Source organism: Haemorhous mexicanus, chromosome 19 (genome assembly GCF_027477595.1).
Source record: "Haemorhous mexicanus isolate bHaeMex1 chromosome 19, bHaeMex1.pri, whole genome shotgun sequence".
Classification (NCBI taxonomy): Eukaryota; Metazoa; Chordata; class Aves; order Passeriformes; family Fringillidae; genus Haemorhous; species Haemorhous mexicanus.
This window is the reverse complement of record NC_082359.1, coordinates 1,439,725-1,458,974: the sequence shown is the minus strand read 5'-3', so window position 1 is coordinate 1,458,974 and position 19,250 is coordinate 1,439,725. Positions and strand designations below refer to the sequence as shown.

The 19,250-nt window shown below is 64.3% G+C and overlaps 3 protein-coding genes across 7 annotated transcripts; all 3 read right to left on the bottom strand.

Annotated features, from left to right (window-relative positions):
• Positions 1–244: 244 nt before the first annotated feature.
• Positions 245–3,860, bottom strand: LIF (LIF interleukin 6 family cytokine). The gene is made up of 3 exons (XM_059863653.1): positions 3,035–3,860; positions 1,880–2,058; positions 245–1,737 (listed from the first exon to the last, which is right to left on the bottom strand). Exons 1-3 carry the CDS (start codon positions 3,186–3,188, stop codon positions 1,300–1,302), a joined length of 771 nt encoding a protein of 256 aa, XP_059719636.1. The 5' UTR covers positions 3,189–3,860; the 3' UTR covers positions 245–1,299.
• Positions 3,861–7,713: 3,853 nt separating this feature from the next.
• LOC132336216 (uncharacterized) lies at positions 7,714–12,309 on the bottom strand. 2 transcript variants are annotated; one of them, XM_059863472.1, is made up of 3 exons: positions 10,267–12,309; positions 9,406–9,542; positions 7,714–9,292 (listed from the first exon to the last, which is right to left on the bottom strand). In XM_059863472.1, the coding sequence occupies exons 1-3, from the start codon at positions 10,301–10,303 to the stop codon at positions 8,828–8,830; spliced, it is 639 nt and encodes a 212-aa protein (XP_059719455.1). In that variant the 5' UTR covers positions 10,304–12,309; the 3' UTR covers positions 7,714–8,827. The 2 variants fall into 2 exon arrangements, with proteins under 2 accessions (XP_059719455.1, XP_059719454.1); XM_059863471.1 differs by having other exon boundaries at positions 9,406–12,309.
• A 136-nt stretch (positions 12,310–12,445) lies between these two features.
• Positions 12,446–18,170, bottom strand: CASTOR1 (cytosolic arginine sensor for mTORC1 subunit 1). Of its 4 annotated transcripts, none has more exons than XM_059863470.1 (9): positions 17,824–18,145; positions 17,638–17,708; positions 15,200–15,393; positions 14,967–15,099; positions 14,242–14,365; positions 13,591–13,704; positions 13,421–13,503; positions 13,211–13,301; positions 12,446–13,126 (listed from the first exon to the last, which is right to left on the bottom strand). In XM_059863470.1, exons 1-9 carry the CDS (start codon positions 18,066–18,068, stop codon positions 13,039–13,041), a joined length of 1,143 nt encoding a protein of 380 aa, XP_059719453.1. In that variant the 5' UTR covers positions 18,069–18,145; the 3' UTR covers positions 12,446–13,038. The 4 variants fall into 4 exon arrangements, 2 of the variants coding, with proteins under 2 accessions (XP_059719453.1, XP_059719452.1); XM_059863469.1 differs by having other exon boundaries at positions 13,207–13,301; positions 17,824–18,022; XR_009488822.1 differs by lacking the exon at positions 12,446–13,126 and having other exon boundaries at positions 13,207–13,301; positions 13,591–13,806; positions 14,242–14,393; positions 17,824–18,170.
• Between the last annotated feature and the right edge of the window lie 1,080 nt (positions 18,171–19,250).

The window sequence follows — 19,250 nt, the reverse complement described above, 5'->3', positions numbered from 1 at the left end:
CCCACATCGTCCCAGCACTTTTGAGCAGCCGGTGAGTCAATTTAAGCATTCTCCCCACCCAGAAAAATATATTTCCCATCAGCCATGCCATAGCTGGTGGGAAGGGAGGAAAGAATGAGGTGGCAGGGACTGATCCGCAGCAATGCCTTGAGGGGTTTTGGGGCAGCCCCAAGGGTGCTTAGGGGGAGCAGAGGTGTCTGAGGGTGAGCACAAAAGGCACCCAAGGAAGAGCAGCCAAATACAGTCTGTTTCTATTGGTTTATTTTAAAAAAGTAGAGCAAGAAGTATAAAAAAATAAATATTTAAATAGAGTTCCAGCAATATATTACCACAAATCTTATAATTAATTATTAATTATTAGAACGAATAAAGTTAGTCAGCTCTCAGTGCACTCTGGGCTTTCCATGGAGTCAATAAATAATACCCACAGCCCGCTCTGGTGCCAGGAGCGAGCCAGCGCCACCTGCCACCGGCCTGGGGCCTGTCCCCGAGTCCCCATGTCCCCATGTCCCCAATCCCTGTGTCTTTGTGTTCCTGTGCCAAGTGTCCCCATGTCCCGTGTCCCCGTGTCCCATGTCCCCATGTCCCCTTGTCCCACGCCCCCACGCCAGGGCTGCATTCAGCCGTGCAAAGCCCAGCTCTTGGCCGTTAGTACATTCCGAGCTCTTCCAAAGGGTAAAGCACTTTTCAAAAGGAGAGGACAACCCGTGCCCCGCTGTGCCCGCGCGGGGGGATGATGCTCCACAGTGGGGTGACTGTCCCACACAGGTGGCCTTGTCCCAGACGGTGGGACCCAGCCCAGCCAGCACAGCCACCAGTACCCTCAGTTTGGCTCCTTGCAGGAGAGCCCAGCCTTAAAATGTGCAGGAGTCCCCACATCCCTGCATCCCAATGTCCTTCCTCACAATCCTTTCTCCAGGGAAGCGGCAGCTTTCAGGCGGTGCTCAGGGGGATCTGTCCGGATGCTCTCTGTGGTGACACCGTCCGTGGGGGACAGAGTCCGGCCCTGCCGCCACCCCCACAGCTCCCCACACCCCATGGGAGCCCGGGGATGGCTGAGGCACATCCTGGGACCAGCCCGTGCTCCTCGGAGATGCGCTGCCTCGTCCTGCTGGGTGCTGGCCCTGCCCTGCCCGGGACACTGCGGGCTGCAACGTTCACCCCCTCAAGGGGCAATAAATTACTGGAGGGAGGATGGGGCCGGCGCAGGGTCCGGGTAATAAATAGGAAGGCGGGAACCGGGGAGGCAGCGGCTGGGGCCGGCCAGCAGCAGAGAGGCAGTGTAGCCGGGGCGGGCGCTCATGAGGGGCTGAGATGAGGTAGGAGGACACGTGCCGCCTGGCCGATGACCTGCACGTACTTCCTGAGCACCTGGCAGCCCTGCTGCTTCTTCTTGAAGGCGCTCTTGCCCCTGGAGCTGTCCCCGTACCTGACGTCCACCTGGAAGATGTTGTAGTTCTTGCAGAGGAGGCAGGTGAGGTTGGAGATGAGGCCTCGGGTGGTCTTGGTGGTGTTGTGGAGCCGCTCGAGGAGCTCTTTGGCCATGGGGTTGAGCTCCTCCTGGTCACGCGTGATGTTGCCCAGCGAGGCGTTGAGGAAGGCGAAGAGCTTGTACATGGCCACCATCACCTCCTTCCTCTCGCTCGTCCGGTTGACGCGGAAAGCAGGGAAGAAGATGCCGGTGGGGTTGCAGAGCTTGTCGCTCTCGCTGCTGAACGGTTCTCCCTGGCACTTCAGCTGGGAGGAGAGGCGAGCGTCACCCCATGTCCCCTGTGTCCCCCCTGCCGCCATCCCCGCGATGTTCCCAACCCTCCCCCTTCACGCACTTGTGGCTCAACCCCCCGGCCGTGATCTCCGGCTGTCCCCAAGCGCCACTTACGTAGAGGCTGAAGAGTTCCTGGGCGGTGGCGTTGAGCACGGCCACCTGCCTGCGGGTCTGCTCCTGCACGTTGGAGCGGCACAGGCCGTGGCTGGGACAGCCGGAGCCGGTCACCAGCAGCGCCCGGCCGGCCACGGGCCGCCGCTGCAGCAGGAGCAGGGCCACGAAGGGCACGACGCCTGTGTGGGAGAGAGAGGCCGCTGTCACGGTGGGGACCGGGACGAGGCGGTGGTGGCCCGTCACCTTGCCGCTGGTGCATCCACCCAGGATGGCCCCAGTTCCAGGCACCCAGAGGGAGGGCGTCCAGCTGGAGCAGGGACTGATCCCGCTCGGGTGTGCGTCCAGCTCAGCCGGAATGCCCCGACCCCCCGCTCTGTCCCGGCCGTGCCGCAGCTCCCGTCCCGCTGCCGTCCCCCTCACCTGCCCCCCGGCAGGCGCTCCCCCGCCTCCCTTCCCGGCGGGGGCCCCCGCAGCATTCCCACATTTCGCAATCGGCCCGGTGGCGACCTGTCGTGCTTAATCAAACGTGCAAGAAGCTTTTTCCTCCGTTATCCTGGTCCGGGCGCTTCGGGAGCAAGGCCCCACCCCGGCCCGGCTGACTCAGCGGGGCTCCCTCAAGGAAACCTGCTCTCGGCGTGCCCTCCCTCCTTCCTCCCGCCCCCGGCCCCACCGCCTGCCTCAGTTTCCCCGTCTGAGAAGTGGGCTCAGCGCCGAGGAGCCCTGGGGAGAGACGACGCAGCTGCCAGAGACTGCAGCCAGGAAATCCCTGGACGCGGAACAAGGGGACCCTTGAGCCTCCGGCAGCTGGGTCGCCCCGGTGTCCCCTCCTGAGAGCGGGGCGCTGCAAGCCCCTGTCCACCGGGACCCCCGCAAAGCGGCATCCACCCCCGCCTGGAGAGGCCAAACCGCCTCTGGAGCCCGCCACCGCGTTGGGCAGCCTCGGGGAGGGTGGCCAGGGTGTCCCCGCCGCTGCGTGACCTGGATGACACCAGCAGGGCCCCCCCGGCAGGGTGGGGGTCCCGAGCCCCAGGTCAAGTCCCCGGGCCGTGACGAGCGCCGAAGTCGCCTGCACTTGTCAGCGCCTCGGACGTGCCGCCAGTGCCGGGTAATCCAAGCCTCGATTTATTTACCCTGCCCAGGTGGGACAGGACTTACCTGGGCGTGTTCCAGTCCCTGACCCGCCGCTCCCCTCCCTCACGGGACGGGAGGACCCTGCCCCCCGCGCCCCCGGGTGTCCCCGAGGGATGCAGATTCCCTGACCCCTCAGGAGCCCCTCTCGCTGTGTCCCCCCGGCCGCTGTTCCGCCCATTCACAGCTGGGCAGGGAGAGGCTCTGCCCCACGTGTGCCGGGGATAGGGATGGGTGGGGAGTCCCCGATGGGTGCTGCCCCGTGGGACCCCCAGAACGGCTTCTGGGGTGGGGGCTGCTCCCTCCGACCCCCCTCCTGCACTTGGCAGCCTCCCCATCCTTCCACCGCTCCCGGCACGGCAGCGGCTTGAGGCATCGGGAGACCCAGAAGGAGGATAAGCAGGAGTGGGGGGGGGGGGAAGTATTTAAAAGTACAAAAAAATAAAAAAAATCCCCCCCTCCTTGAGATTTTTTTTTTTCCTTGGAAGCATTTCCAGTTATATAAGTGTCCAGATGTTGGCTGGACCGCGCCAGCTCCGCGCTCCGCTCCCGCTGCCAATTCCCAGAGATGCTCATCCCGGGGGGGACGCAGCGCGGCGGGAGCCCCGCTCCGGCTCCAGCTGCGGCATCCAGCCGGGACCCGCCTGCACCCGAGCATCACCGGCAAAAGGAGGGGAGGGGGAGGAAAAAAGGGGGAGGGGGAGAAGGGGAAATAGTATCCCCAAAGTCGATTTTGGTTGTTTTTTTTTTTTACCTGCCGGTACGAACTTCATTGTGAGCCGCGTCCCGGGAGCGACTTAATAGGGATTGGTGTTGGCAGAGGAAGTTTTCAGGAATTCATGTTCATACTGGGGGACTTCTCGGGGTTTATATACCGGTCCAGCCTGTGTTGTAAGAGGGAGGAGAAGAAGGGGGGGCTGGGAGAATCAACGAGTATCTCTGCTTCTATTGAATCTCAGGAAGTCGGAGGGGTACTGATCATAGAAATAAATTTGTAAAATAGCTGATGACACTCGGCATTTTGGGCCGCCCTTTCTTTTTAGCGCGGGCACTGGGAAGTGATGAATTGAAGTGGGCTGGGAGGGATGAATTGAAGCCCCCCGAGGGGAGGTGCACGGCCGCACGTGGGGTTCGGGGGTGTCGAGGCGCGGCGAAGAAGGCGCGGGGCTGTGGCTCAGGAGCCGCAAGCACTTTCACCCCCGGGTCCCCCTCCCCGGGCCGAGGCTTCCCCGCTGGCTGTCGGAGCAGGCAATAGAATGGAAGAGGTAAAAAAGTCTGTTTTGGGGCTTGTTTGGGGTTTTGGAGGGATGGAAGGCGCGGGGAAGTGGTGGTGGGTGCCCCACTCCTCGGTCACGGTGGGATGGCCGAGGTGGCAGCGGTGTCCCCAGCCCGCCGCGGGCTCATCCCTTTGGGCAAAAGTATTATCAGTAAAGGGTGGGTTTTCTTCAGGAAAAAGGACAAACCCACCCAGGGGAGAGGCCGGACCGGTCCCGCCAGGGTTAACCCTTCCCTCGGCGGGGCTGTCCCCTGCCTGGAACGGGCAGAGGGTGCTGGAGCAGACAGGAGGGCGCTGGGTCACGGTCTCGTGGGGACTCCATGGGATCAGGACATTGCGGGGCTGTTTGCTGCCCGATTTGGGTGAAAAACAGGTTAAATGGATATTTTTTGTCCTCTGTATTTTTTTCTCACCGGGGCCGAACTGCAGCTTTAATCAGGTTTAGCAAGTTTGTGCCCCGGCAGGTGAACCGGCGGTGACAGTCCAGGAACGATGACGCAAGAGCCACCACGACCTCCCTCTGTGGGGGGGTGGGGGGGGGGGAACTGACACTGCCAGCGGGGACAAGAAGACCCCTCTGTGCTGGCTGGGTCGGGCCACAGCTGCTGCGTGCCTCAGTTTCCCCGTGCAAGGAGCAGCCTGGTCTGCCGGTGGCATTGATGCCCCAGCCCAGTTTAGCCCAGTCTGGTCTTAGGGGGACATCAGGGATGAACTGGGCACTGTGGAGGGCGGGGACGATGAGGTCCATCTCCCTGCCTGCAGCCTCATCCCAGTCTTTTTGGGATATGGGGAGCAGCACATCACATATTAAAGGACATCTGATGGCCTGACGCACCTAATTAGCTGAGGAATTAATAGCACTTAATTATTGGCATAGGGAACCTCCTGGGGGGTTGTGTGCAGGGGTTGACACGGATTTGCCCTGACATGGAGTTTCCCAGGGGCAACTGAGTCTAGGCTGAGGCTGAGCTGGGCTTTGGGGTCCCCCGAGGGGTCATGGTGGGATCACCAATGTGGCACCGGTGTCCCCACCTGCAGCTCAGCCCTTGGGGCAAAAGCCTTAGGGTTAAAGGATGGGGTTTCTCCGGGAAAAAAGACAAACCCGCGGGGAGATGCTGGACCTGTGCAGGGGGGATGCTCCTGTGGAAAAACCCGAATTCCTGCTCTAGACAGGCTGGGCAGGGAGACGGCAGAATGGAGGTGCCAGGGTGGGAGGTACCAAGAGGGGAGATGATGCCCAGGAATATCCCCTTCCCCAATCCCTTTGGCAGCAGGAATATCCCGATGCCGGCGGAGATGCCAGGCAGCAGGAGCGGGGCTGCAGGAGCGTGAGGAGACCGTGACAGGGGCGGGGGCCCGGCGTGTCCCAAGGAGGGAGCGGGAAGGGGGCCTGGGGGAGCCCTACCTGTCAGGAGACACTGAGGGTCGGGGTCCTGTGGGGTTTGGGGGCGTCAAAAGTAGCTGGGGCAGGTTGGTCAGGTTCCCCAGTGTCCCCACTGCCCCCTCCGTCCCCACTGCCGACCCGCCCAGGGACAGGAGGACAAGCCCCGGGTGTTCCAAGGCCACCGCTGCTGCTCCTCTGCGCCCCTCCGAGCACTCCCCTCTGAGCATCCCTGCCCATCGCTGTTCTCAGTTCCATCGCAGACCCCCCACCCCGTCCCTGTCCCCTTCCTGTCCCCATGACGCCTCTCTGCCGCATCCCTGTCCCCCTCCTGTTCCTCTTCCCTGCCCCTATGCTGCCCCCTCCTCATCTCTGTTCATGTCCGCTCATCTCTGTCCCATCCCTGTCCAATCCCGGTCCCATCCCTCTCCTTCCCTGTCCCATCCTTGTCCCATCCCTGTCCCCGTGCTGCCCCCTGCTGCCCCAGCCCAGAACTGGCCTCTCCCCATCCCATAATTGCCCCCACCGCCCCCTCCCAACTCAGAACTGACTCATCCCATCCCTGCTCTGGAGCTGCCCCCTGCCCCTTCCCCACCCCAGACCTCTCCTGTCCCCAGCCAGCAGCTGTCCCCTCCTGCCCTTCCCCATCCCATCACTGCCCCCCTGCCCCAGCCCCTCTCAGAACTGCCCCAGCTCCCCCCTTTACTGCCCCACCCCATAACTGCCCCCCACGCCCCACCCTTATCCCCCTCTGGCTCCCCTCCAGGTCCCCATCCCGCGGTGTCCCCGTGCAGGGGGACATCCCGATTCCAGGGACACCAAAAGCCCCGGGTGTCCCCCCGGAGTGGGGACCAGGCTGTGGGGCGTCTGGGGGTGTCCGGGGGTGTCGGGGGAGCCCTCCCGGGGGGCTGAGCAGGGGCTGAGTGGGGCAGGGGCTCCTGGCCCGGGGAAATCCAGAGCTCGATAATGGAGAGCCCCAAATTCCCCTTTGACTCACCATGGGTCCCTGCCAGGGCTGCCTCCCCCTGTCCTGTACCCACCGATGTCACCCCAGTGGTGCCACCCCGCTCCTTCCACCCCACCAGTGCACCCCACCAGTGCCACCCCACAAGTGTCATCTCACAGGTGTCACCCCAGCAGTGTCACCCACTGGCTTTTCCCATGAGCGGGCACTGGGGCTCCCTTGGGTGACCCCTTGGGGACACCAGAGAAGCCACCAGCCCTTCAGTGACACTCAGCTGGTGTCACCCTGTGTTCAGGGTCCCCCAGCCCTCTCGGGGGGTCACGTACCTGCACCCTCCCCTTTGCAGCCCTCCCCAGAGCTGGCTGGGCGGCCTGGTGGTGGCACAGTCACGGTCACTTCCACGGTCACTCACAGCATGCCAAGCTGGCCCAGGCTGCTTCATGGTGACATTGTCCCACCAGGAGTGTCCCCAGCTGGCCGTGGTGGCCGTCCCGGTGGCGCTGCCAGGACTGAGTCAGGCACGGTGCTGGGCAGAGCCGGGCGCTCCGGCACACGGCACCACGGGAACGAGTGACTCCACGGGGACACATGACCAGGTCTTGGGATTTTTGACTCAGAGGGACTGGTGGCAGCGGGTGGCCCGGTCCCCATGGTGGCCCTGGCCAGGCTGCAGGACGCTGCACTCAGCGTGGCTGTGGTGATGGCCCAGACGGGGCTGTGACATGTGGCACAAGGTGTCGTGTGGCCTGTGCCATTCCGTGGCATGGCACATCCCTGGTAGTGCCAGGCCCTGTGGTGGCACAGCACAGCCTGTCGTGTCACGTGCCCTGTGCCACACTGTGTCGTGTGCCACGTCCTGTGCCCATCCCCTCGTGTGCCACATTGTGTGCCATGCCACGGGCCACATCCTAGCTTGCCATGCCGTGCCATGCCATTTGTCACACTGTGTTGTCCCGCATGCCCCACACCACCCCAGGTCACATCCCCTGTGCCCTGGCAAGGACATCAGGCACAGCCTGGCCACCAGAACACAGCCTCTCCCTGCCCACAGACACAGGGACAGAGGGACACAGGGACACGACGTCTCAGTGGCCCATGGGCCAAGGTCAGCACTTTATTTCCTTCTGCCATTGTACAAAAATAAAGAAGTGCCACATGGGTGGGGGCACTGCCCTTCTATATGTACCAAAAATATCAATATTCATAAATAAATCCTTCTGCTATTCATAGCTTAACACCGTACAAAAAATATAATAAAAATAGATATATTTATATTAGAAATATCCTTAAATACTTCTGCAAGCTGCAGGAGTTAAATTAATTGTAACAATCAATAAATACAATAAAGTAACAAATAATAATGTATAAATTAGGGGGGAGGCAGTGGGGGCTGTCACCCACTGTCACAGTGCAGTGGCCAGAGCCGAGTTCCTGCCGGGCACAGTCAGGGCTGTGGTGGCCCAGGAGGCTCGGGGGGGACACGGAGGGCACAGGGATGCTGGGAGTATGGAAGCACCCCGTGTGCAGGAGTGAGCCTGGGGACACTGACAGCACAGGGACACCGAGCACAGGGGACACTGAGAGCACAGGGATGTGCAAAGGGACACCGAGCTCGGGGACACCGAGCACAGAGGGACACACAGACCGTGCAGGGACACAGGATTCCACTCCCGGCTTCTCCCTGGGAGCAGAGCTGGCGGCGGGCAGGCAGGGGGTGACAACACTGGTGACAGCCGCCGGTGGCAGCGGCGCGCTCCGTGGGCCCGGCGGGTGCTGGGCGAGCAGCTCTGAGTCAGGCTGTGTCAGCCGACCCATTGAATCACTGGAAAATCCAGCAGGGCTCGGGGACAGGGAACAGCTGGGCACCCGGGGGACACCCGGCTCCACTGGGGCCACCTGGATGCACGGGAAAGCGGGGCAGGATGTGGGAGAGCCAGCCAGGGCTGTCCTGCAGCCCAGCGGCGGCTCGGGGACAGCAGGGTCCCCACGAGGAGCCGAAGCGCCGGGAGGGGCTGCCAGCACATCCGAGCCCACGCTCCGCTGAGGTGAGAGAGGCTCCGTGGGGCATCCCGGCCATCGGATGCCTCTCCATCCTGGGATTGGGGTTGGGATCGCCTCACATGGGATGGAGATGGAGATGATGAAGATGACGGAGATGATGGAGCTGCAGACGGGCGCTCCGGTGCCGGCGGGGCTGCCCTAGAGCCGTGCGGGCCGCCGTGAGCCCCGGGGCGATCTCCCCTTCTCCCGGCGCGTCCGGCGGCTCCCGGCACCCAGCTCGGCGCTGCGCTCGGCCATGAAGCGGGCGTAGCTCCAGAGGATCTGGCACCCCTGCAGCTTCTGTCGGAAGATGCCGAGGGATGCCGCGGGACTGGGGAGGGGCCGGCGGCCGGGGCGGGGGCTGGGGCCCGGGAAGAGCCCCGCCAGGTTGCTGAGGAGCGCTCGCACCTTCAGGTGGGTCCTGCTCAAGCGGCGAAGGATTTCGGCCTCGGGGTGCTGGAGGTCGCGCTGGTGGCGGATGATGCCCTGCAGCGCCTGCTCCATGTGGATCATGGGCCTCCGCAGCCTCCGCAGCCCCCAGCGTCCCTTAGCTGGCCTCTGCAGCCACTCGGGGGTGTTGTTGGTGCGGCAGATGTTGTGGATGTCCAGGTGCTGATCCTTCTCCTGCCCAGAGATTGGAAAGGAAGATCAGGGATGTGGAAGCAGCACGGGTACCGCCCCCCGGCTGCCAGTGGAGGGGACAGGCGTGACCCCTCGGCCTGGGGAAGGGGACTCACGTAGAAGGTGAAGAGCTCCTGCGCGTCCTCGGCCATGAGCCTCACCAGCGCCTGGGTCTGCTGCACGGTGGGGGCCAGCGGGGACCTGCCCCCCTGGCCCGGCACTGCCCAGAGGATGAGGAGCCCTTTGGCGACAGCTGGGGACAAAGAGGAGGCAGTCAGGGGCCGTTGGGGCATCGCTGGGTGCAGGGACAGCCTTTTCTTACAGGGTCACCACCACCGTGCCAGGAATGCTGCCTGCACCTCAGACCCAGCCCCTGCACCAAAAACCTGCTGGGCACCCGGCCGGAGGAGGAGGAGGAGGAGGAGTAGGTGGAGGAGGGTGCTGAGGTGCTGTGGGGCGGCCGGGATGCACAGAACAGCCACAGCAGCTGCTCCAGCAGCTCCCCCTGCCAGCGAGGGCCACCGCAAAGGAGGGCACAGCAGGGAAACTCCTGGATCCAGTCCCGCTGTCCAGCTCTGCCAGTCACTGTCCCAGTCCCTCTGTCACCCACAGGACTTTGGATAATGCACTGGGCTGACACACAGCCTCTGTCCCTTTGGGCAAGCTGACCCCTGACCTTCCGCTATTGGTCCCCAAACTGTCCCCTCTGCCTACCGCCCCCAGCATCCCCTCTCTCCCAGGCTGCCCGCTCCCAGTGCTCCCCGTTGTGCCATAGCGGGGAATGTCCCCGTCCCCGCCAGCGCCCGAGGGAGGCGACACTGCCGTGGCACAGCCTCGGTGCCATCTGCCCCGGCACCGCTGACTCAACAGCCACGGGGGCCCCGCGGCCGCGCTCCCTCCGCGGCTCCGGCCGGGGCGAGCGAGAGAGCCCAGGGGCACACAGGGGCACACAGGGGCACACAGGGGCACACACGTACCTGCCAGCACTGCCCAGGGCCGCCCGTCACACCGCATGGCCGGGGCAGGGTGTCCGCCCGGGGCTGCCGGGCGCGCACAGGCACTTCCTTGAGCGCTCGGCGAGGGGGAAGCGCGGTTTTAAAGCGCCCCCGAGTCACCCTCCCCTCCGAAGGAAGGCAGAGAGAAGTGAAGTCCGGGGGCCAATGAGCAGGGTGAGAGCAGGGCGGGGGAAGAGTTGGTGGGGATGTTCTTCGAGTCAGTTCCTCGAGGGAGTCCGGGACCGTGCGGGGAGGCTGCGGTCCCACCGCTCACCCGGATCCGGCAGGACCCCCCGGTCCTGGCTCCTTGGGACAGAGACTTTGGGTTCACGCTAGTGTCACCCCTCAGCACCCGACAGGCTGAACTGAAACCAGCACCGGCTGCCCCGAAACCCCAATGCAAAAGAGGGCAGTGGCGGCTGGCAGCGGGGACAGGGATGTCACCCATGTGCCACGACGGGGGGTTTTGCATCCCAAATCCAGCTGTGGGAGGCAAAAATCTACCCTGGTAAGGTGGGAGGTGGAGGTGTGAGAAGTGCACGGCATCCCAGCACTGCCTGATGCTCCGGGGGGATGTTCCATCTGCCTGCTCACACTCACCCACAGCTCTGGGTGACAAATTTGGGTGCTGAACCAAGTGGGGGACACCAGGCTTAGCCTCTGTGCACCGGCAGCACCCACGGGAACACCGAGGGCGCCGCGTGTTGCCCAGGGCAGCGCTGCCCCTTGTGCAACGCTGCCCTGGGAGAGCCCTGGGGCTCGGCACGGCCTCGGCACAGCCAGCAGCGCCCAGGGCAGTCCCCTCTGTCCCCCTGGGTTCCCCTTCCTGGCAGGAGGAGCCCGGCACCTACAGGGGTTTTCCCGTTCCTTAAAGGTGAATGTCTCCGCTCAGCGTGTCGAAATCCCGTTGATTTTGGTCACTCTCGCCGAATTTACGCATTTGGAGAGCTCGGTGGGGGCGCAGGGACACAACGCAGAAATTACCAGCTCCTTCCAGGAAGAAGGATGCAGCGGTCACTCACTTTTAGAAGTTCTTTGCTTTCCCAGAACTTCCCTGCCCAGCCGCGCCACGACCCGCACGGTCTGCTTCCTCCACCCGCTGCCTCTGACGACTCCTCCTCTTCCTCCTCCCCGGCAGAGGTGGCGGCTGGGGTGGGTTCCGTGGGGCTGGGGTGGGCAGGGCTGCGCCCAGGACAGTCCTGGAGAGGTGGAGGAACCAGGAGAAGATCTTGCTCGCTCCAGACTCCACAGCAGTTTGTCCATCCCTCAGGCTGCCTCGACAGGCTGTTCACCAGCTGTCCACTTGTCTGTCCATCCCTCCATCCATCATCTGTGCACCCATCCAAGAATTCCTTCACCTGTTCAGCTATGCATTAACCTGTCTATCCATATGATCATCCATCCATTCATCCATCCATCCGTCCCCTGAAATGAGGGTGATCAGGGCTCCCAGCCTGATCAGGGCCAGCAGGACACCACGGTGGTGGCCACCCGCTGATGGCCAGTGTGTGGCCAGGGCTGTGCAATTCCCAGAGGGACAGAAATAGCGCCGGTGACCGCACGGCCAGCGGCAATTTCTTCATCGCCGGGGGTGCGTCACCGGCGTCCCATGACTCGGAGAAGGGAGCAAGACAGGAAAGAGTGCCCGGAGAGCTGGCAGGAAGCTGGTGGCTGCAAGAGTGTGGGGCTGACGTGGGCACGACGTGCCAGGACAGGGGGCACAGTCCTGCTCAGAACGTGGGAGAGCAGGGAATGGGTTCTGGGGACAGGATGGGAGCACCCCTGGCTGCAGCACCCCCACCCCGTGTACCCCACTTTGCCACAGGATGCCGTGCTGCCAGCAAGGGAAGAGGACGTGGGGACACGGTGGCAGTGTGACAGGGACATCCCCAGGCCTGGGGTCAAGCTCTTGCCTCAGTTTCCCCCCAGTGTGGCCTGGTGTGGGGCAGGGAGAGAGCATAAATGTGGGCCTGAGTTTCCCCAGGGAAGGCGATTTGCTGGGGGCTGCAGCTTTAACCCATTTTTTCACCCAAAATACAGAGCAGAAAAAGTGGCCATGTCCCAGCCACCTCACAGCCAGAATCTGTCCCCCTGTCCCATCCCAGGCTCTGTCACCAACACAGGGACCAGCTCTGAGCAACCTCCCTGGGCTACACAGAAATAAAAATAATAAGAATTTTATTGACTTATCAAAAACTATGTGAAAATACAACTCGTGAGGGGCTGAGAGCCACTGTCACCCCTCCATGACAGGTGACAGCCAGGGCTGGCATTGAACCAGAGCCCTCCCACTGCCCCCGTGGAGATTTTTGGGGTGCCAGGGGTAACCCCAGCTCCAGGAATGCTCTCCTCTCTATGGGGCTGCTCCAGGGCTGTCCCTGAGCATCGTGGCCACCGCTCCCTTCCCAAGGGGACGCATCCCATCAGCCCCAGGCTGTCCCCTATAGCACCACGGTGGCACATCACTGCTCTTTGGCATGTCCGCCCACCGTGTCCCCTCCACCTGGACACACCCACTGTCCCTGGGTCCCTCACCCCGCACAGGCCAGGCTAGAGGGAGACGATGGCACCCAGGGACTGACCCCTCTCCTGGGGCCAGTGCCCACTGCCACAAGGCCACCATGTCCCCAAAGCCACCACATCCCCAGCACAGAGGGAGCGATGCTGTGCCCGGCTCTTTCCTGTACTGGGAGATCATTAAAATTCACAATTAATGACGGGGATGGGAGGAGGGGAGACACCACGCTGGGACAGTTAGCCTGGGGACAGCCAGCCGCTATCTGCTGCTCTCCTGCCGCTGCTGCAGCAGCTGGATGACCTCAGCAATGCCCTCCTCGGGGACCTGCCGGGGGACAGAGGGGGTGTCAGCCTCAGGGGACACCCCGGGGCTGGCAGGGGTCCCGGGGGAGGGGCAGGGCTCACCAGGGCGTGATCGAAGTTGAAGGTGCTGATGTAATAGGCCGAGATGTCGGCGGCCGCCAGCGGCTCCGCGATCTGCGCCACGATGCCACACTCATCTGGGGGCAAAGGGGCCTCAGGTCGCTGCCACGGGGAGATGTGGGGACAGCAGTGCCCCACAGCACCCCCTGGGTGGCAGTGGCACGAGAGAGGACACGGCCACCACGGCCGCACTCACCGAAGCCGAGGGGCTGCCCCCCGATGCGCACCATGCGCCACAGCTCCCCCGTCGAGCTGGTCAGCAGGAGGTCACTGGGGAAGCTGAGGGGGATGAAGCCAAGTGTCACCCCCTCCCAGAGCCCCCAGAGCCAGGGAGAGAGGGACAGACAGCCCCGGGATGGCACCTACCGCTTCTGGGTCTCGGCATCCATCACGATGGAGATGTAGCCCTCGATGAGGGAGAAGGAGAAGAAGGTGATGGAGTCGAGGTCCTGGCTGCTGGCGTCTGCATCCCACGGGGGGCTGCCGAGGGGCAAGGGGACACAGAGAGGGATCACCGCCCCCAAAATGGGGGGGAGAAGGGCTTGGTGGTGGCACTGGGTGTCTGAGCATCATGCTGGGGTGCTGCAGGGTGGGGGAGAGGGGACAGGAGCAGGTGGTCCCCACAGGGTCTGCAACTCACAGGTGGCACCAGGTTTTGGGGCATTCTCAAAAGGCCAGGGTCACTCTGGAGCAGGAACATGCTACCAGAAGGGACTCCAAGCCAGGGGACACCGGAGAACCCCACCGGGAGCATTCCCTCCCCCCAGCACCATTCCCACTGCCTTTCCCAAAGCAACCTCCCCCTGCTTTACAGTATCCCCCCTGGGATTTGGTATAAGGGTGGCTTTGTCCCTTGTGTCACTCGGGGTTCCCACCCCTCACAGTGCAGCTCCGGGGAAGACAAAGCTAGTTTGGAAAACACGCCCAGACTCTGAACACCCGCTGGGACCAATGTCACCACAGTTCAGGTGGCAGCAGGCAAGAGGCCACCCCCACGTCCCCATCCCCCGCACTCACCTGTGGGAGTAGAAGAGGACGTCGATGAGCATGGTGGCGATGGCGGGTAGCGTGTCGGGGGCCACCGTCAGGACACAGAAGCGCGTCTGGGGGCTCTGCACCGGGTGCAGCGTGGGGCTGGCGGCTGGCAGGGGAACGGCCGCGCGTCAGGCCTGAGGACAGCTCGGGGACAGTCCCGCAGTGCCACCCTGTGGCCACCGCGCCCACTGCCCTAAGTCTCCCAGGGAGCGGAGGGGTGGCCCGGGGGTCCCAAAGGATGTGGGTACCACCGGTGGGAGCTGCAGCACATCGGTGGGAACTGGGTGGCCCCAGATGGGCATCTCCAGTGGGAACTGGAGCATCTTGGTGGGGTCCCTCAGATACGTAGGTGGGTGCACATATGCACCACTGGTGGGAGCAGGAGCACCTTGGCAGGGACTTGTGTGGTCCTGGGGTCAGGGTGACAATTGGGGGTCCCCCAGGATGTGGGAACCACCCATGGGAGCAGCACCTTGGCAGTGACTGGATGGCTCTGGGACAGTGTGGTCTGGGGACAGGATGGCCTTGGGGGTCCCCCAAAGATATGGGCTCCACTGGTGGGAACTGGATCCTCTCACTGGGGACTGAGTGGCCCTGGGACAAGGTGGCTCTGGAGGTCCCTCAAGGATATGGGTACCACCAGCTGTACTGGAGCATCTGGGTGGGACCGGGTGGCCCCAGGGGACACAGAGCCCAGTGTCACTCACGTGGCTTGGGCTTGAGGAAGCCGTTGCTCACGTCATCGCAGGTGACAGGGACACACTCGCCACCCTCCTCCTTGTAGATGTCGAACTCCCCGGCCAGCGTGTGGATCACCACGGGCAGGTCCCGCTCCCGCACCTGCCCGGGGAGCAGGATCAGGGCCTGCTCTGCCACCGCTCCTCAGGGCACAGAGGGGCCCTTGGGTGGCCAGCCATGCGTCCCCGTGCCTGTCACTCACCAGGATGAAGTCGGTCTGGTATGTGGAGAGCATCAGCACTGAGACGTGGTGCTCGGCCAGTGGCGCGATGACCGAGCGCGCGATCTTGGTGACACCGGTGGCCTGGCAGCCGGGGGGCTCCCGCCCGTTGGAGACGACGCTGAGCACCAGCCACGTGGAATCTGCCACCTGCATGAACTCAGAGGGTGGCAGCTCTGCGAGGGATAAGGGACACTGAGGCAGGTGGCTCCGCAGGGCTCGGCACAGCCGGACACAGAGCCAGTGTCAGCTCAGGCACTGCGTGCCACACTGTCCCCTGGGTGATCCCCCAGGTGTGGGGACGCTGGTTTGGGGGTGCAGATCCACAGGTGGAATGAGCCAGACAGGGCTCAGCTGCTCCACACTGGGATTTGGCCACAGTGACGAGGGGGCCAAGGCTAAGCCCCCCAAACCCCAAGATGTGTCACTCCTCCACGTGCCAGCACCCCAGGCTGGGTGCAGGGGGGTGTTGGCATTGCACCCCAAAACCAGCACCACCAGCGCTGTGGGGCTGCCCAGCTCATCCTCTGCCCCCAGGAACCCCCAGCCCAGTGCCCACCACCAGGGATGTTCAGGGATGCACACAGGGCACTGGAGGGGACAAGGGGAGGGTCACCCCGCTGTCCTGGGGCTCTCAGCACCTGTGCCAGCCTGGTGGAGAGAGCCCAGGCTGGCAGAGGGCCACAGCTACTTCCCAAAAATCTGCTGGTGTTGGCAGGGTGGGCATAGGCCAGCTGCTTCTGCCTCCCACCCCCCTTGCTCCCACCCTCCTGCCCAGGGGACGGGCTGGCACTGCTGGGGCACCCCAGGACTCAGCCAGGCTGCCCCCTCCTCTCTGGGCTCCCCTTCCCAGCACGGGACGGGCCAGGGCCCCCAGGGGGTCTCCAGTCCACTCCTCCCATGCAGGAAAGGTGGGAGCAGCTCCCATGGGAGATCACACAAGCCCCCAGCCCTTCAGTGGGCACCAGCGCCCAAGCCCAGCTGAGACTCCAGGCTCATCACACCAGTGGTGGGGGGAGGTCGCACGGGGGGAGGGTCCGGCATGCACTGAGGGGGACCCTCAGGGGACAGGTTCTGTACCTCGCTCCCAAACTCGGCGTGGGGCAGTGCAGGAGAGGGGCCGGATCCAGGGCCCGGTGGGTGTTCCCAGCGCCTGTTCCTGTGCAGGAAGCGCTAGAACAGCCTCGGCTCCGGCCCAGGGCCCAGTGCTGGGAACAGGGAGGTGGGACAGGGACTCGGGGACATGGGGACCTGTCCCAGAGCTCAGTGTTTAATTGCTTTTCAACACCACCCTGGGCGAGGCTGAATGCAAGGGGACCTTGCTGTCCCTGTGTCACCCACCCCAGGGCTTTACACTGATCCCAAGGGAATGGGGGGTGCAGCTCTCCTCTGCTGGGGGTCCCCTTCCAGCCCGGCAACGGGGGGACACTGACAGCCCCCAGCCAAGGGGGGTTCACAGGGCACTGCGGGGCCACAGGCTCACAGGACCATTGTTCAGCACTTCCCGCCCTCCCCTCGGGATTGAGGAATATTTGTCTGCAGGCCCCAAAATAAAACAATACATGGGGAACAGCTCCGGCTCTGGGAGCGGGAAGAGCCCGGGACACAGTCCCGTTCCACAGCACAAGGAGGTGAGCCTGGGACCTGGCCGTGAGCGCCCGTGGCCGGAGCGCTGACCCTGTTCCTTGGGTCACGGCCAAGGCTCCGCTGCGCCCAGCTCCTGCGGCCTCGGCAGGAAGGTCTGGGCGTGGGAAGGCGGGCCGGGATCCGGAGCCTCCGGCTCAGCCCGTTGGGCCGGTACCGCGGCAGGGCTGGCGGTGAGGGTGATGCACGGCACGCGCCGGGTCACCGACGGTGGGGACGTCACCAAATGGCACCTCCCTGGGAGAGGGACTGGCTTGGAAGGGATCAAACCGCCCCAGGACACCCCAAAAGCTGGACCCTGCTGCCGGACAGGGCTCACCCCTGGCAGCCTGGCTGGGCCTGTGCTTTGCCCTCCTCTGCCAAAGCTCCAGTTGGCCCTCACCGGGAGGAGGGACGGGATGAAACTGGACGCGGGAATGAAGACAGGAGCGCTGCCAGAGCCTGGAGCGCTGCCCTCGGGCATCCCGGGAGGTGCCTGCGCCCTGCTGGGAGCACCCGGGTTCGGGTGGCACTTCAGCCCGGTGCCACGAGCCGGGTGACGGCTCGGCCCGGGAGGGGCTGTCGGAGCGAGGGCAACCACGCCGGGAGAGCCTCGGCCGGGCAAGCCGGTACACCCCCGGCGCAGGCGCCAAGGGGACGGGATGGGCATGTTCCGAGGGAGCCAGGCACAAGCCGGGACTCGCTCCCTGCGGCCCAGGCGCGGAGCCGGGCTGGGGACGTGCACAGCCCGTGCCTGCGGTGCCAGCCCGCCCTGCCAGGGGGCCATCGCTCGGTACCTTTGAAGCCCTCCTCGTCCAGCATCACCGTGTAGTCCTCGGGGGTCTCCGTCAGGCTGAAGAACTTGCATCTGAAGCAGAAAAAATCGGTGCTGCTGACCTCAAAACCGCCGGCATCTCCCGGGGCCGGGAGTCGGGGGGGGAAGAAGAGGAGGAGGGTGGTGGTGGGGAGAGAAAAGCCGGTACCGGCAGCGCTGGGGCAGGAAGAGCAGCTTGAGCAGCGGGTGAGTGTAGAGCCAGAGCCCGCGGCGGGCCAGGCTCAGCACCCGCACCCGGTGCTCCAGAATGTGCAGGTCCATGGCGGCCGCGCCGCCCCGGGAACCGCCGCCGCCGCCGCTATAAGGGCGGACACGGGACCGCCCCGGAACCGCCCCGCATCGCCCCGGGACCGGCCCAGGACCGCCCCGCATTGCCCCGGGACCGCCTCGCATCGCCCCGGAACCGCCCCGCCTCGGTTCGTCAACGCCCTGTGACCGCCCTTATCGCCCGGGGACCGATCCGGGAACGTTCCGCATCTCACTGGGACCGCCCTGTGACCGCCTGCCTGGGCCGGCACTGCCCCGCATCGCTTCGGGACCCGACCCGGCACCGCCCCGGGACAAGCCCGGCACCGCCCCGGGACAGGCCCGGCACCGCCCCGCACTGCGAGAAAGGCAACGACCCGGGCCCGGCGCTCCGGGAGCAGCCGCAGTTCAGAGCCCCGGGATGCGCGCGCTGGAGACCCGGGATAGCCGCATCGGAGCCTCGGAACCAGCCCCAATACAGAACTCCCTGGTGCCCACACCCGTCCAAATTCAGCGCCCCGGGGTGCCTGGAGCAGCTCAAACTCAGAGTCCCGGGGTACCCCCGAACTGCAGCCCTGGGGGTGCCCAAACCAGCCTCAATTCAGCAGCCCTGGGGGTGCCCAAGGAGACCCTCTGGGAGCCACTGCCAACCCCATTCCACCCCCAGCACCCAACCGGGTCCCACATGCTCAACACCAGGCCTGGAGAGGAGATTCACCAAACCAGGACCACCCCCGGGAAAAAGGGGGTTCTGGAGGGAGGAATGGAGGTTTGGGCAGAATTCCTGCCTGCTGGCAGAAGGACTGATGGCCTGGGCACCATTTTGGGATGGGAAGCTGAGTTCTGGGCTGTCATGGGATCAATTAGGGGTCCCCTGGCTCTGTTCAGCCACAGGAGCTGTGACAGTGGGAGAGGGGGAAAAGGCCTGGGTGCTGGGATGGGAGGGCACCAGAGCCTGGCAGCCACCACTGTCACAAGTTGGGGCAGGTCTCAGTCTCCTCCCATTCCACTTCAAACGAGCAGCCCCAAGGCTGGGTGAGACAGCAGGGCTGGGCCACCATCTGCGGTGACAGAGCAGTGACAGCAGTGTGGCCCTTCTCAGGTCACTGTCCAGCACCTGCCCCCCAGGACAAGGGCAGCCAGGGGAGATGGGACCCAGGGAAGGGTGCATGCCAGGTTCAGTGTCCAGTGCAAATGGGATACAGGGGAGGGTGCCCCCCAGGGACAGAGAACCATGGGGAGGGTCCAGGTGCCCCCCGAAGCTGGTACTGGTGCAGCAAGTGGGAGGTGACACCCTTGCCTCCTGCCACCCTCCACCCCCATCCCAGA

Coding starts and splice junctions, on each gene's coding strand:
- CASTOR1 (XM_059863470.1), bottom strand. CDS start 18,068: ATGCGAGGCGGTCCCGGGGCAATGCGGGGCGGTCCTGGGCCGGTCCCG. Junction 15,394..17,637: donor GGACGAGGAGGGCTTCAAAG/GTACCGAGCGAT, acceptor TATCCCTCGCAG/AGCTGCCACCCTCTGAGTTC. Junction 15,100..15,199: donor ACCAGACCGACTTCATCCTG/GTGAGTGACAGG, acceptor CTCCCCGGGCAG/GTGCGGGAGCGGGACCTGCC.
- LOC132336216 (XM_059863471.1), bottom strand. CDS start 9,582: ATGCCCCAACGGCCCCTGACTGCCTCCTCTTTGTCCCCAGCTGTCGCC. Junction 9,293..9,405: donor AGGAGCTCTTCACCTTCTAC/GTGAGTCCCCTT, acceptor ATCTCTGGGCAG/GAGAAGGATCAGCACCTGGA.
- LIF (XM_059863653.1), bottom strand. CDS start 3,188: ATGGGCGGAACAGCGGCCGGGGGGACACAGCGAGAGGGGCTCCTGAGG. Junction 2,059..3,034: donor AGGGACTGGAACACGCCCAG/GTAAGTCCTGTC, acceptor TCTCCCACACAG/GCGTCGTGCCCTTCGTGGCC. Junction 1,738..1,879: donor AGGAACTCTTCAGCCTCTAC/GTAAGTGGCGCT, acceptor CTCTCCTCCCAG/CTGAAGTGCCAGGGAGAACC.